The sequence below is a fragment of the Microtus ochrogaster genome, chromosome 8 (assembly GCF_000317375.1).
Source record: "Microtus ochrogaster isolate Prairie Vole_2 chromosome 8, MicOch1.0, whole genome shotgun sequence".
Taxonomy (NCBI): domain Eukaryota; kingdom Metazoa; phylum Chordata; class Mammalia; order Rodentia; family Cricetidae; genus Microtus; species Microtus ochrogaster.
Genome location: NC_022015.1, coordinates 7,882,637 through 7,897,180, shown reverse-complemented (window position 1 = coordinate 7,897,180; position 14,544 = coordinate 7,882,637). Strand labels below are relative to the sequence as shown.

The window sequence follows — 14,544 nt, the reverse complement described above, 5'->3', positions numbered from 1 at the left end:
AAGCAGAGGGGTGAATGTTCTTGTACCCCCCTTTTCACCTGCCACACCCAGCATTTCTGCCCAGGAGCAGAGCTTTATCACAAAGCTTCTACAGGGACAAAGGCCACCCTCAGGCCAAGCTTCCTCTCTTTCTGGGGTGCCCCATCTAGGCTCAAGGAGAAAAGAGCAAGACAAGTGGGTTATGAGTGGAGCCTGCTGGCCCTCAGGAGAGTGGGGTGGCTAGGGAAGGCCTGGGAGCGCTGAACCGTACCACAGCCACCTGATTCTCCTTCCTTGCTTAGGGCTCTCGGGCTCCACATCCAGGCTCCAGCAGTCATCCACCATTGCTCCCTACGTCACTCTCCGGAGGGGTCCGAATGCCGGAAACAGCAGTATGACCTTCTCTGTAAGTGGCCGGGGATATGGAGGGACTCACACTCAGTGGGAGGGGCCTTGGGGTGTGCAGTGACCAGTGAGCCTTGGGGAATTTAGGGTTCTGTCACGCCCCCCTCCCCTGCTTACCAAGAAGGCCACTAACCTGCCATCTCTATTTCCCTTTTGGTTTTTCGAGACAGGGTTTCTCTGTGTGTAGCTCTGGCTGTCCTGGAACTTGCTTTGTAGACCAGACTGACCTTGAACTCATAGAAATCTGCCTGTCTCTGCTTCCCAAGTGCTGGGATTAAAGGCATGTGCCATCACCACTGGGCTGCCATCTCTATTTTCTGATGGCTACCAAACCTGTCAGGGTCATGAGAAGTTCAAGAAGCCTGTACCCTAGGTCCGTCCTGGAGTGCAGATTATTGGCTCAGTTGGATAGGCCCAGCCTCAGCGTCTGCCTCTGCCCAGAAGACTCATTAGTGTGGGGGCACTGGGTACTGAGAGGAAGTGATTTTCTGTGGCTGACACGAGCCCGTGTAGCATGCTGCAAAGAGAGGCTAAGCGGGGAGAGGGCAAGGGTGCAGTTCAATTGGTAGAGTATGTGCCTAGTATGTACAAGGCCCTGGGCTTGACTCATCCCCAGTGCTGCAGAAATCAGGTTTGATCGCCAACATCGGTAATCCAGCACTTGTGAGGTACAGGTGGGAGGATCAGGAGTTTAAGACTGTTCTCAGCTACAGAGCGAACCTGAGGCCAGCCTGGTCTTCCTGAGACCCTGTGCTAAAAGCAGGAAGCAGCTGTGCTTCTAGCTCCATCCACTCTGCGTCTCACCTCTTTTGCAGAGACCCAAGAGTGCCTTGGAGCGCCTGTATTCAGGGGACCACCAGCGGGGCAAGATGAGTGCGGAGGAACAGCTGGAGCGGATGAAGCGACACCAGAAGGCCTTGGTCCGGGAGCGCAAGAGGACCCTGAGCCAAGGAGAGAGACAGGGCCTGCTCTCAGCCAGATACCTCAGCCAGCCACTGCCTGGAGATCTTGGCTCAGTATGTTAGATGGGGCTGGGACAGAGGCCAGAGTTTCCCCCAAGTCCCCCAAGTGTACACATGTCACCTCCCAGGGTGACCTATATGGTTGAAAGAACATCCCGAGGGGCTGTTTGTCCACGACCCCAGCTGCACGTGTGAGCTGGCCAGAGGATGACCCGGAATCAGAGTAATAGGGAGGTTTCTAGTGACAGAGGTCTCACCCATCCTCCAAGCTAAGTGGGAGGGGCCTCCCGACTGAATTAAGGACTTGAGAATGTAGGGTTGAAGGAGGAGAGGAAGATGGTGAGGAAAGAGATTATGTGCAAGTCAACCACATAGCCTCCCCCCAGCAGATACTGGAGCCGGGGGAGGCAATTGACTAAGGAAGGGTTGGTGCCCCAACCCTGAGGTGCTCGTTGTCTCCCACAGCCTGTGGTGCTGAGCACTCGGGTACTCAGGAGGGCTGGGGAGCTCGGTGCTGCCTCCTGATGGCTGGTGTGCTACCTGCCCATGGTTGCCTTAGGCCCATTGTGGAGACATTCCATTTGGCGTTTGGGTTTGGAGCCCCAGTTCCCCAGCCCTCTAGCCTGTCCGCTCTCCCTAATTCATTGCACAAGCTCTCTCGCTTCTAGTGTCGCCGCTCACTGCCTCTAATCCTGCCTGATTGTCTTCACAGACGCTCCGATTGGCACTGGCCTTCTCTAACCGGCCAGTGCTGTCTCTGACCAGGCTTGTGTTAGCAGCTGTCTCCCTAGCCTAGTGGACATCTCTAGGTGTGACTTTTCTTTCCACCGCCCAGCTTTGTGTAGGCCAGCTACTGATAATGCGTCCATCCCAAAAGCTGCTCTGTGGGGACCATAATCATTAGCAGAGGGCGGGGCATTGGGAATTTATCAGATTCCATGCCTTACACTGGACAGCAGACGTGAACATTAGAGAGTACACATGTATGTTCTACAGAGTCTAGGGCCATTTGGTCTTAACTCCTCTGATTCCATCACACCATTCCTTATGGAAAAGCCTTTGCAATTCAGAAGTAGTAATTGAATGAATAACAAAGCAAACTGTATGCAGAGGACCTCTCCAACTGTCTGTCACCAAAGGACTGGAACAATGTCTTTAAAAGCTACAAACCCATTAACTTTAAGCTTTATAAGTAAGTATCATATGGGGTAACCCTGACTTTCTATTACGTGCTGTCGGAAATGTAGAGAGTATCTCAGAACCGGAACTCCAATACCTTGTAATTTTTCTTTGGAAAGGAAAAAAAAAAGGCTTGTGTAAGTCTCATCAACGCCAATAAACAAACATATTGCTTTCTATGATGGATTGGCGTGGTTCTTCCCCAGGGCACTTTGCAGAGTGTGGTGAGCTTTTGCTGTTTGTGGAAGCAATCAGGCTGGGTTTAAATGAGGACTTGTCTCTATTTGAGCACTTGTGAGCGTGTAAGAAAATGTGTGTTTTCTTTGTAAATCAGTAAATTTATCCCTGAACTTTAATGGCCTAATTCTCCCCAACTGTAATTGGCAAACCTTCACCAAACCCAACTGGATTGGTTTGACAGGGAGACCTTGAGCTTGTGCATGAATGTGTGGACCGTGCTGATATGGCCACGGTCTTGGGGGTGGGGTGGGGTGTGAAGCATCCATGGCTGCTAGGGCCTTGTGAGGTAAATGGAGTGAGACAGAGGCAATGGCTTGATGCCTAAATATCCATCCTTCCACCCTCATAAGGGCAGCCCTTCAGGTCAGAGGCCTGGCGGAACAGGAAGCCATCTTGGAGCTGGGCAGACATTCTTGGGTAGATTTTCCCCTCCTGTGAAGAGACTGTTAACACAGAGTCGCCAGTGTGAAATGGCCTTGGGGCAGGTGCATCTGGCCTTACATTTAGTGTCAGTTTTAGTTCCCTTTCTAGTTTAAGGAAAATGTCTTATCTCAAGCGGTTACCATTTTCCCCAGTCCTTTGCTACACTGGCTGCCAGCCAACTCCTGGGAACTGAACTCTCCCCCTGCTGGGATACAGGTCCCTGCACTCCTGGGAACTGAACTCTCCCCCTGCTGGGATACAGGTCCCTGCACTCCTGGGAACTGAACTCCTCCCCCTGCTGGGATACAGGTCTCTGCACTCCGAATCAGTCCTGCTGAGAGCTCTGTAGAGTTCATCCCCAAGAGCTTGAAGGCTGTGAAGGACTTGTTTTTTTCCCATTGTTTGTGCTCCTGGAGTGTACAGCTCCTAAGCCAGAAGACCTTGGGGAGGGGAATTTGGATGGGGCAGGTCATTCTGGGGTCACCCTTTTATACCTGGGAACGTTTTAGATACCTGTGGACCACTGTGAGGAAAAAGTCATGGGTCTTCCGCCAGTTCCCTAAGGATGCACATTTGAACACTCAGGTCTTAAAACACGGCCAGCAGTGTGGAAGAGGCCACAGGACCGAGCAGAGGCCTTGTTTTCAGTGACACACACACGGCTCCGACACTTGCTTAATGTCTCAAAGGTCCATCTCATGGACACCAGGCTTCGGGGTCCTGTGTGGCTCATTGATGAATCGGGAAGTGAGGTTAACCCTCTCCTCTGTTGCTAGTGGAAGCGAGAACAAGATTTTGACCTGCAGCTGCTGGAGCGGGCTGCTCAGGGGGACAGAAAAGACAGAGAAGACGGCTGGCTAAAAGTGCAGGCCACACCTGTCATGGAGTTGGACCTAGAGCCACAAGACTATGATTTGGACATCAGCAGAGAGGTGAGGATGGGGGCTTCTTTCACACTTCCGAGAAGCTATGGAATTAAGGCTTCTAGCCTGACTTGCAGTCTCACCCAGTCAGGGGGTTCGACTTCACTGTGGACCAAGAAGGTGCATACATGAATAGCGCCTTGAGACCATAAAGTCATCAGTGTTTTCTAGTAATGTTTAAGCCGGTTTCTCTATCTGGGAGCAAATTGTACCCTGTGCCCTTAATGGTGGTGTGGGGGGATTAAGTGATTCAGCATGTTCCCAAGAGGTTTAGAGAATGTTCCCCGGATCACTAGTGGTGGCCTATGCAAATGGCCTGTTAGGCAGACTGTAGTTATCATACATGGCGTGAAATACAGGGCCGGTCTGAAACGTCACCGAAGACATTGCCAGCCAGGAGTGGAGAGTTTTGGTTTTGAATGCTTCTGGTGTCCTCTAGTGGCTCACTTGCCTCATGACAGGGCAGGCCAAGGAAAACTCGGCAAGAGAAAGGAAAGGGGCAAGTCTCTAGACATCCCTGTTCACCGTCTGTCTGTGGCAGTGTCTGCAGCTGCTTTGATTCTTTGCATCCCTAGCCCTGGGGTGGCACACAGTTGGTATGCTGTACATCTTTGCAGATGGAAGACGGCTGTATGAATTTTCAGTGTCCCCAAACCTTTGTATTGGGACTCGGCTTACTGCATTTTCCCCATATGTAGTATGAATTTGAGTGGGATTCTTAAGTCTTCCACAGGTCTGTTTGACACGAGACAGTCTTAAGTACCCTCCTTGGGGGGTTGCCACTGTTATAGTGTGTGTGTGTGTGTGTGTGTGTGTGTGTGTGTGTGTGTGTGTGTGAGAACCTGGCTCTCACATATGCCGAGCACACAGAACTGCCCTTCTGTCTCCAACAGGCAGGGCAGATCCATTTACAAGCTGGTTCTGCCAATGGTTAGGGTTTCATGAGGGAGGGGGCTCTGAGAACAAAAAACAGTGTAGGTAAGTTGATGCTTGAGTTACTGCATTCTTCATTCTTGCTCCGTGGCCAGCCTCCTGCCACCAGGCCTTTCTCTGACACCCTTAGCAGCGGAAGCCAACAGGCTGGACTTTTTCATTCACAAAGAACCTCCATGTGCTGCCTTGGCAATGCAAGGATGCCCTCTGGTGTCCTAATTGGCCCGCTAGCCCAGAGAAAATGTCCTTTATCTCTAACCTAAATCCTGCTACAATGCAATCCACTTCCTTCCTCTAGATCTGTCCTGGTTGGGAATAGCAGATATTTCTTGCCGCCTTTTAACAAAGCGAAGGGCCATGTGGGTTTAGTTCTGTTACTGAGACTGAAATCAACCCAGTCAAGCGCAAAGAAAACTGCCTTGAGGCAAGTTAGGTTATGTTTTTGAAAGTCACGGCCTTCAATGGCCCTAAAAGTGCGATCAGATGTTTTCAGAGCTTTAGACTGCCGGTGAAAACAGGGACTCTGACTGGTTGGTGCTGGCAAGATTACCTTTACATTTACTTTTTTATTTATTTATTTATTTATTTATTTACTTACTTACTTACCTACTTATTTATTTATTTTAAATTTAAAATTCAGTGTGTATGTGCGCGTGTGTGGGCACCTGTGGTTGTAAACCATCTACCCTTGAGTATAGAGGGCAGAGAACAGCCTGTTGACTGGTTCTTTCCACCATGTGGGGTCCCCGAGATCAAACTTGGGTCATCGGGCTTGGCAGCAAGTACCTTTACCTGCTGAGCCATCTGTCTCTGGCGCAAGTTAAGCATCCCTGTAGGAAAGGGTGCTGGGGGGGCTGAGACTCTAGGTAGTATGAGGGGAGAGCTCTTGTCACCTGGGAACTAGAGAATCACTTCTGTCCTTGGGTGACACCCCCTAAGGTTAGGGATGAGGTAGGTGCCTCTAGGGCCCTGTCCCAGAGGAAAGGATGAGAGAGCCTTTAGTAAAGGTGACAGAGATAAACCGTGCAGAGTCAGGCTGAGGGGAAGGAGGCAGAGAACTGAAAAGAGGGTCACCTGTCTTCATCCACTGACACTTTTATTGAGGTGAGTGGAAAATCCACTCTGCCCAGAAGTGTGGAAATGACCTTGCTTATCAACCAGTCACATGCTGTTATTGATGGCTTAAACTTTCCAGTCAGCGCAGTTTGATCTGTATGCCCCCAGACTCAGAAGTGTGTTTGAGACAGGAAATGTCTCCCATCAGCTTTGGTGGTCTCTCTGCTGCCAGACTATAGATCATTTTGTTTGTTTGGTTGGTTGGTTAGTTGGTTGGTTGGGTTTTGTTGCTTTCTGTTTCGAGACAGGATCTTTCTAGGTAGCCCTGGCTGGCCTGGGACTCACTCTGTAGTCTGGAGATCCACTTGTCTCTGCCTCCCTAGTGCTGGGGTTAAATACAGCCCAGGTCTGAAGCGTTTTTTGCAGGGCAGGGACTCCCCTCCCTCCATCCATTGACCCAGCACTCATCCATTATGGAGGGTTTTCTGAAGGGTGTCCCACCTCCGGGTCTCTGAATTACAAAGGGCAGAAGAAAGGTCCTTAGCTGTTAAGGGCACTGGAGCTCCCGCTGAGTGGGTGTGGCTGGAATCAGAGCACCACGGCCTTGGGTGTAGCACTAGGGATCTCGTCCTTCCCGGGAGATGCTCTCCGTGTTGCTCGCCTTGCTGTTCCCCTTGGCCTCTAGAAAGCTGTCTAGTGTAGCAGGAAGTACAGCATTGCTTTGGTGTGAGACCCAGGGTCAAGTTGTTGATTCCACAGCTGGTTCATTTGATGATCTTATCTTAGCAAGTTTCTTCACCTCTGTGGACTCTGTTTGCTTTGTCACAGGGTGGGAGGGTGGAAAAGACAGATCTCAGATCAGAGCATCTGAGGTTATCCTCCATTCTACTACCCGATCCTCCCCACAGCTGTCTAAGCCAGAGAAGGTCTCCATCCCTGAGCGGTACGTGGAACTGGATCCCGAGGAGCCACCCAGCCTTGAAGAGCTGCAGGCACGGTACCGGAAAGCTGAGAAGATCCGAAATATCCTCGCTCGTTCAAGGTCAGCCCTTGCTTGCTCAACCCTAGAAGTCTCACAAACCCAATCCAGGTGATAGCTCAGCCCTGGGAGAGCCAGGCTAGGCTGACTGGTCAATATTTTGCTAGGCTTTATTTCAAGTGAATTCCTCTGATTGAAGAGGCTAGGCAGGTTCTCAGGTGAGCATACTCCCTCAGCCATCTGAAGGCTCTGGAGAACTTGTACAGGGTCCCTGCCCAAGGTCCATGCCTTCAGATCTGTCCCCAGTGACGGGCAAGTGTGGGCCATCAAGCCAGACCTTAGTGAAGTAGACTCAGTTGAGGTCACCTCCAATGATGGTTCTTTTAACATCTGTGTCCATATTGCGTTGTAGATCCATAGCTGGGCCAGGCCAACCCAGGAGGTGCTAGACTAGGGCTTGTGTTCCTCACACAGACTCCATAGATGGGGTTCAGTTTGTCCTGAGGGCACTGGGGATTTTACATACTTCCTGAACCCTGAGCATTGGACTCAAGGAAGTGAATTCTCTGGCCTGTGAGCCTCCCTTTCAGAGTTCCATTACCCACTTCATATCTGGATGGATCAGGAGTCTCCAGCCTGCAAGGAGGAACGGAGCTATGTTCACTGTGGGTTTCCCGAGACGTAGACACTCTTGTCTGTGAAGAAAGGAGGCAACGCACATCTGGTGCCCCCAAAGTGTTGAAGACGCTCCTCCCCACAGCCGGGGAGACACTCCACAGGGGAGGCTGAGGGCCAGGGTGCGGAGATTCACGCTTTCTCTCTGTCCTCACAGCATGTGTAACCTGCAGCCCCCAGGCCAGGACCGCAACAGCCTGGCTGACCTGGACTCGCAGCTGCAGGAACAGGAGCGGATCATCAACATCTCTTATGCCCTGGCCTCAGAGGCCTCTCAGCGCAGCAAGCAGGTAGCAGGTAAGGCTGTGGGTGCCGACCTTTGGGGACAGTTCCTGCCGGCTGCTCCCAGTATAACTTGTCCTAGAGCCAGGAAGTTAGCAGACAGTAACAGTTAAGGGTGTGTTCTCTGTCCTGCCTGACCCAAGCAGGAGAAGAGCTGCCACTCTGCTCTGTATTGGCCAGCTCTGAACCAAGGGGGCAGGGCTCGAGTTTCTTTCCGTAGGAAGAAGGGAACAGAAGTGATGCTGTAGCGGGCGTTTCTCGTGGGGCAAGAACTCCTGCCTAGAAACCCTTCCTTGGTCCTCATGCCAGAGCCACTCAACCCTGCCAGTTACCCTGTGGCACAAAGCAGGACTCAAGAACCGAGGCTTTGCCAGCCTACCCAAAAGAATATCACCATGGTGTAGAAGCAGCACACAGCTGTGTGGTGTGTGAAGGCTGCTTTAAGCTCATGCCTGGGATCCCAGCTGTCAGGAAGCTGAGGCAGGAGGATTGCTACATGCATGCTATAGGCTTGGCTAGTCTGAACTACAGTGTGAGACCCTGTCACAAAGAAAACAATACAAGAGCCTCCCAGAAAAAGAACCCTGGGCTCCTTCCTTCACCAGCATCTGCCTCCCTGTGGTATCCTCACTGTCCATCCCGTGTAGTTTGTCCTTGGATGCAGAGGCTGTTGTGTGTCTCTATGGCACCTCTGGCCAGGTGTACTTCACGGATGGATGGTCAGAGGACCCAAAGTGGTGCCTTCTCTAATCCGATTGACCAAGTGGCTGCTGGCCCTGAGGAGTCTGGTGTGGGGAGCAGCTTTGACATCACTTCGGGAGGCCCCATGATTGACTAATGAGGAGAGACCTGTTCTGTCCCCATACCCTGACCCTCCAGAGTTCCAGAAATCCAGCCTTGTGTGTTAGCTTACATCCATAATCCCAGCTAGGGCGATGCAGGCAGGAGGATCAGGGCTCCAAAGTCATCCTTGATTACAGCGAGTTCAAGCCCATCATGGGCCACACTGAGGTCATGTCTTGAAACCAAGCAGACTAAGCCGGCCTCTGAGATCTCTGCTGTCCCTGCTCTGTCCGAGACACGTAAAGGGGCTGGAAGTGGTCTGTGTTGCTCTGTGACTGGGACTCAAGCAGACCCTCTTGCTGGTGTCCCCAGAGCTCATCTCGGCAGCCTCCGAGCCCCTCATGTGAGGCTGCCCCTCCTCTCCAGGCACCCTCCTCACAGCTGCGCTTGCTCTCACTCTGCCCCCACCACATCTTAGGTGCTGCTGGAGATGAACCCAGGGCCTCTGTACGCTAGGCTGGCCCACTGTCACTGAGCTACATTCCCAGCTTGTTCTCACTCCTCCCACACAGCTGATGACCTTAGCCCTGACACCTTCTGCCCTACTCCCCAATCTATACCTTTCTTCACTCTTGCTCTCTCCCCTGAATCAGAAACTACAGGCAAGCTATGCCCCACGGATCTGCTCCCAAGAGCAGCCCTCAGTTGGGGGCCGTGGGGCCAAGCCACACAGTCCTGCCAAGCAGGGCATATGGTGGTGTGGGTGGACAGGTCACTCTAATACACTGTGTGATTCCTGTGTGCTCTGTCTAGTGCAGCAGCTGGCCCTCCTCCCGCCTAAAGCCCCCCTGTCCGCCAGGACGGTGCCACCTTACCCCCCCTTAAGCAACGGACTGCACTACACCTTTGTCTAACACCTTCCAAGTAAGAGCCCCTGCCTGGCTGTCCTGCTGCTGTGCACCCCGTAGTCTGAGCATGCCCCTCCCGCCTTCCCGTTGCTGCTGAGCTGACTGCAATGCCACCTGCTGCTGCTTCCTTCCATTGGCACTGCGGCCGCTGGGGGGGACCTGCTAGATGGTAGGTGGCTGGAGGTGATTCGCATTTTAGTATTCTGACCTCAGGCCTCAACAGAGGCTGCCATTAAAGGTGCTGTCGTGCTGAAATATCTCCGTGGTTTTCAGCCCTTTGGCTTTATTACTGTGTGGTTGAGGTACAAGGGAAAAAACTGCAAAAAAAAAAAAAAAGACTTCTCATATTTTAAGTCAGTTTAGGATTTTGTGTTGGGCTGCATCCACAGCCGTCCTGGATCACATGTATTCTGTGGGCCATGGATCGGACATGTCTGCTAGGGCCCTTGCCGCTCCTGCCCGTTTCTCTTTCCCACGGCAGCTTGATGCCCCAAAGAGCAGCATAGGGCACACTGCCAGTCTCCAAGGAAAAGAAGAATCACATCTCATTCTTTGGTGGCCTTCCCAAAGGGACTGAAGAACTGTTAAGTCCAGAGTTACAGAAGGCAAGCTGAGACCCCGAGGGGTCTCCTCATACAGCAAAGCCTGAGACTGTATCAGTCACTGAGTGTCTTAGGGAAGAGACAGATGCAAGTCCAGGACCACAGTCCGTCAAGATGCTTGGTATAACTCCACTAAGTGAGTGTCTGACCCAGACAGGAAGGAGCCCCCGGGAACCAGTAGGCCAGTAACCATTAGCTGTGGAGTGATTTCATGGCCTGGGGCAGCTGCCTCGTCTGTATCCAGACCTGGACCACTGAGGTCACACCAGAGGTCCCTCGCAGTCACTTCGCAGAGTTCCCGTCTATACCCTAACTGGGTTATGGTTGACCTTGTTGAGGGACTACTACCTGCTAGCCATTGTGTTGAGTATCTCCTGGTGCTTACAACAGCCCCGTGACTCTCTTCACTCTGTGTGTAGATGAGGAAACGAGGCCCAGACATCTGAGGGACTTCCTAAAGAGTAGAAACACGCGCGTGTCAGGGTGCAGACGCTTTTGGTGTGAACCCACAACTTCCATTCTCCATGACTGCTGGCTAGCGGGCTCATCTGGGCCATCCCGGAAACTCCGTGGGCCTGCAGAAGAGGGTGCAGAGGACATCACTTTGCACTGGACCCTCCAGCTTTGGACTGTCCCTACTTTAGAGCCCGCAGCCAGCCAGTCCAAGAACAGGAGGAGGTGAGCTGGCTTGGGTCTACCATGGCCCACAAGAGGGGCAGAGCAGAGGAGCATCATGAAAGGCTCCAGCCATGTCCTTTGTAAAGTCCTACAGGACTTGCCAGGGCCATGGTTGTGTTTTCTTCTTAGAGATCTGAGCAGGTAGAGGTGCCAGAGAGAGGCTCTGTTCACCCTGGTTTTCCAAGCCCCTGTAGCCTTGTGCTAGGACTGAGATGCTCTCTCCAGAGCTTAGCTGTGCCTCTTCCTCTCATAGCACCACAGGCAGGTTAAAAGCACTCCGTTAGGTTAAAAACATGAGAAAAGAATAAAAATAAATAAATAAAGCAAGCGAGCAAGGTCCCATAGGCTTGACTCTCTGATCTTCCAGAGAATGAAGTGTAGAACCATTAACTACCCCAGGGGTTTGCCCAGGTCTTGGCCTACTGCAGAGGACAAATTTATGAACTTGAACTTAAAGTTAGAAGAAAAAAAAAAAAACAGTGCACTGGGTCCTAGAAGCAAAGGTCCCTTGACAGCGGCCGCTTTGCCCACACCCCCTGCTCTCGTACTCCATCTACCAGCCCATCATGTGTGTGCACAAACATGCCCACTATGAGGGCAGAAGCAAAGGTCTACCAACCTCTCACTGTCTCTTGTGCTTTTTCCAGCCCAGGCAGTAGCAGACCCATGATCCAGTGTGCAGAGGAGAAGCCTGGACCTGGGGGCCCAGCTCAACCAGCATCTTCATGAAATATTGTCTCCTCTGCGCAGTGGAAACCCTTCCAGCTGAACAGGGCTCGCGCTGGAGGAGAGAAGAGCCCACCCAGCATGGTGGGTACAGCATGGAACAAGGGTTCCGTCCCAACACAAGCCCATTGTTTCGGTCCAGAGTCCTTCCTACAGATGACAGAAGCACTTTTGATGCACGATGTGAAATATACTGTATTTTAGGATCAGAATGTATTTTATATCCTCACCTCAAGGTCTGAGTGGCTGAAAGGTGAGCCTGCAGGGTTTTGTAGCCACACATAGGGATTCAGGTACTACGGTGGGGGGGGCATAGTGGGGAGGGGAGAAAGGGCAGGACAGGCAGGGGCCATTCCCACTGCCCACGAAGCCAGAGGGCGGCTGGATTTGGGAATGTGCTTCCTGTGGGTTCCAGCATGAGGCTTGTTACCATGCTCCCCAGAAAGTGAGGAGCAGTTGACTGCCAAGGCCAGTACCCCTGAGCTGAGGCCCAGCCTTGGAAACTCCACCGGGATGGCCCATGGAGCCTGTCTGGGCCTTGGTGCTGACTGAGGAGCAACCACGGCTGTTCAGAAGTGGTGGCTTCTTCAGCCTGTCATGAAGCAGTGAAGTTCCCTCCGCGAACAGTTCTCAGAAAACCAGAAGCCACTGTGAAGTGGAAATGGGAGATGTGTTGTAGCAATAAACTCCACACTGGGTGGTATCTGCATACAAATGCCTACCCTACCATCATCCCTCCAGCCTGCTGTGGGGAAACCCAGGACGGCCTCCCTGGGACTGGTGAGGAGGGCAGGCAGAACCAGGGCACAGGACTTTGACCTGACTCTAGCCCAGCTGAGGAAGAGGTGACCATGCCAGACACAGTGTTCTTGGCCCCATATTTAACTTGTCTCCTGGTTTTCTACATACAGGAAGCAATGGTTGAAAGAAAACAAACTAAAAACCCCTCCATTGTGTGGAGCCACATTTTAAATGAAAATTTGTCTTTGACTATACTTAAAAGAAAAAAAAATCCTTGAATATATTTAGAAGTTGCTGTCTATTTTTAACTAACTCCATATGCTGCCAGTATCAACTTCATGACATTTGCCAAAATAAAATTTTATTTTTGCCTTTATAAGATTTTGTTGGAGAAAATGAAATGAATATTTTGCAAGAAAAAGTTAATTTAAATAAAAGTGTAATGGTTTGCAAAAAAGAAAAAGAAGTGATGTACAGATTAAAATATTAATGTCACCCGTGTCCTGTTTCTTGCTGGCTGTGTTTACCCCATGACCTGTATGCACTCTCCCCATGTCAGCTCTCTGTCTCCTGCTTACCGTGTCCACTGAAGACGCATTCCTCTTCCTGATAGTTGAGTAACTGTGGAGGCCCGAGGGCCACGGACCCCCATGTGGGACTGGTTTGAGCTGGCCAGCCCCAATCTAATCCAAGATAGCACACGGGGTACAATGGGCTCCCATCCAACCCACACACTGCCCATTCCAATTAGGCCTGTTAGTGATGGACCATTGCAAACTGGATTTGCATTTAATTCATCTTGACTTGTGATTCATGCTGAAGGCAGAAGGCTAGGGGCCAGTTTGGTTTAGGGATGTGTGTGGTTTCCAAGTTTCTGCATGGCCAAGGAGTGTGCTAGAGGTTTGGAGAAGCCTTCCAAGTATTTAAACTGGGAGAAGTGGATTCCGACGCATTCTGGATGGGCGGAGGGGAGAATGCTATGTTAACCACTGTTCGTTTTGAATTTAAAAATAAAAAAAAATACTCTTCTAGTTTTAAACATTAGCTGGAAATGTCACATAACAGATTAAAGTGAGGGAGGGGACGATTCTGCAACTAAATGCAGAATTGCCTGAAAAGACAAAAAGCCCACAGTCGATGCCCGCCGCACAGGGGAGCCATCTGTAGGTGGTTTTTCAGCAGGACTGCATATGTGGTTTCAAACTTTTGGTCTTGGTTTGTGTTTCACTGCTACAGCCCTGTGTTTGAGGGAGCGTGGCTGCTGTTCCTGTTGTTCTCTGTCAGGGAGGGAGGCATACACCGTTCTAGGAGAGTTGTGGCTTCAAGCTTAATGCGCAGGGTGAAAGAGCTTCAGCCAAGCTCAGTGCAGAGCACTCAAAAGAAAGGTCACAAGATGGCAGTGTCTTTGTAGGAGGCAATGTGGCCCCATGCTGGGCTCAGTCAGGAGAGTATTTTCTCCAGAAGCGTGAGGACCTGAGTTCAGTTGCTAGAAGAAAGCCAAGGGAAAAGCAGGCTTGGTGGCATGCATCTGTAATCCCAGCCCTAGAAGGTGGAGACAAGAGGATCCCTGGAGCTCACCGAATAACCAGCCTAGCTCCAGAGGGACGCTGTCTCAAGCAGTAAGTTAGGAGCTTGAGAGATGGTTTAGTGGCCACGAACACTTGCTCTTACAGAGGACCCGATTTGCTTCCCAGAACCCTATGTGGCTCACAAACCTCTGCCACTCCAATTCCAGAGTATCTGCCACCCTCTTCTGACCTCCATGGGCACTCAGCACACAAGCAGCGCATATATGTACACACAGGCAAAACACTCATCCACATAAGTAAACCTAAGCAATTGAGGAAGAAACTGGTCATTAGCCTCTGCCTTCCACACATGGAAGCACACCTACACACATGCACATGCAAACTACCGGTGCATAGTTAAAAACCAGATGGGGCCATTTGTAGACTGACTAGGCGCATGCACTCCGTGATTAAGAACTGAGTGGCCCAGCATTTCAGAATGTACATCGTACAGGCCCAGGACCTCAGCAGAGTGCTAAGTCGCGGGGGACGAGAATGTGTC

The 14,544-nt window shown here is 51.4% G+C and overlaps 1 protein-coding gene across 5 annotated transcripts in view; it reads left to right on the top strand.

The window, feature by feature from the left end:
- Plekha7 (pleckstrin homology domain containing A7) overlaps positions 1-12,880 on the top strand; it is a 51,035-nt gene extending 38,155 nt beyond the window's left edge. For 3 of the 5 annotated variants that reach the window (XM_013347695.2, XM_013347694.2, XM_013347693.2), the window contains 7 exons: positions 282-385; positions 1,200-1,400; positions 3,965-4,120; positions 7,009-7,142; positions 7,912-8,051; positions 9,633-9,743; positions 11,655-12,880. In XM_013347695.2, the coding sequence (XP_013203149.1) occupies positions 282-385; positions 1,200-1,400; positions 3,965-4,120; positions 7,009-7,142; positions 7,912-8,051; positions 9,633-9,733 (836 nt within the window). In that variant the 3' untranslated portion in view covers positions 9,734-9,743; positions 11,655-12,880. Of the gene's footprint in view, positions 1-281; positions 386-1,199; positions 1,401-3,964; positions 4,121-7,008; positions 7,143-7,911; positions 8,052-9,632; positions 9,744-11,654 lie in introns of those variants that run through there. The other 2 variants (XM_026781201.1, XM_026781202.1) reach the window with 2 other exon arrangements.
- Positions 12,881-14,544: the final 1,664 nt, after the last annotated feature.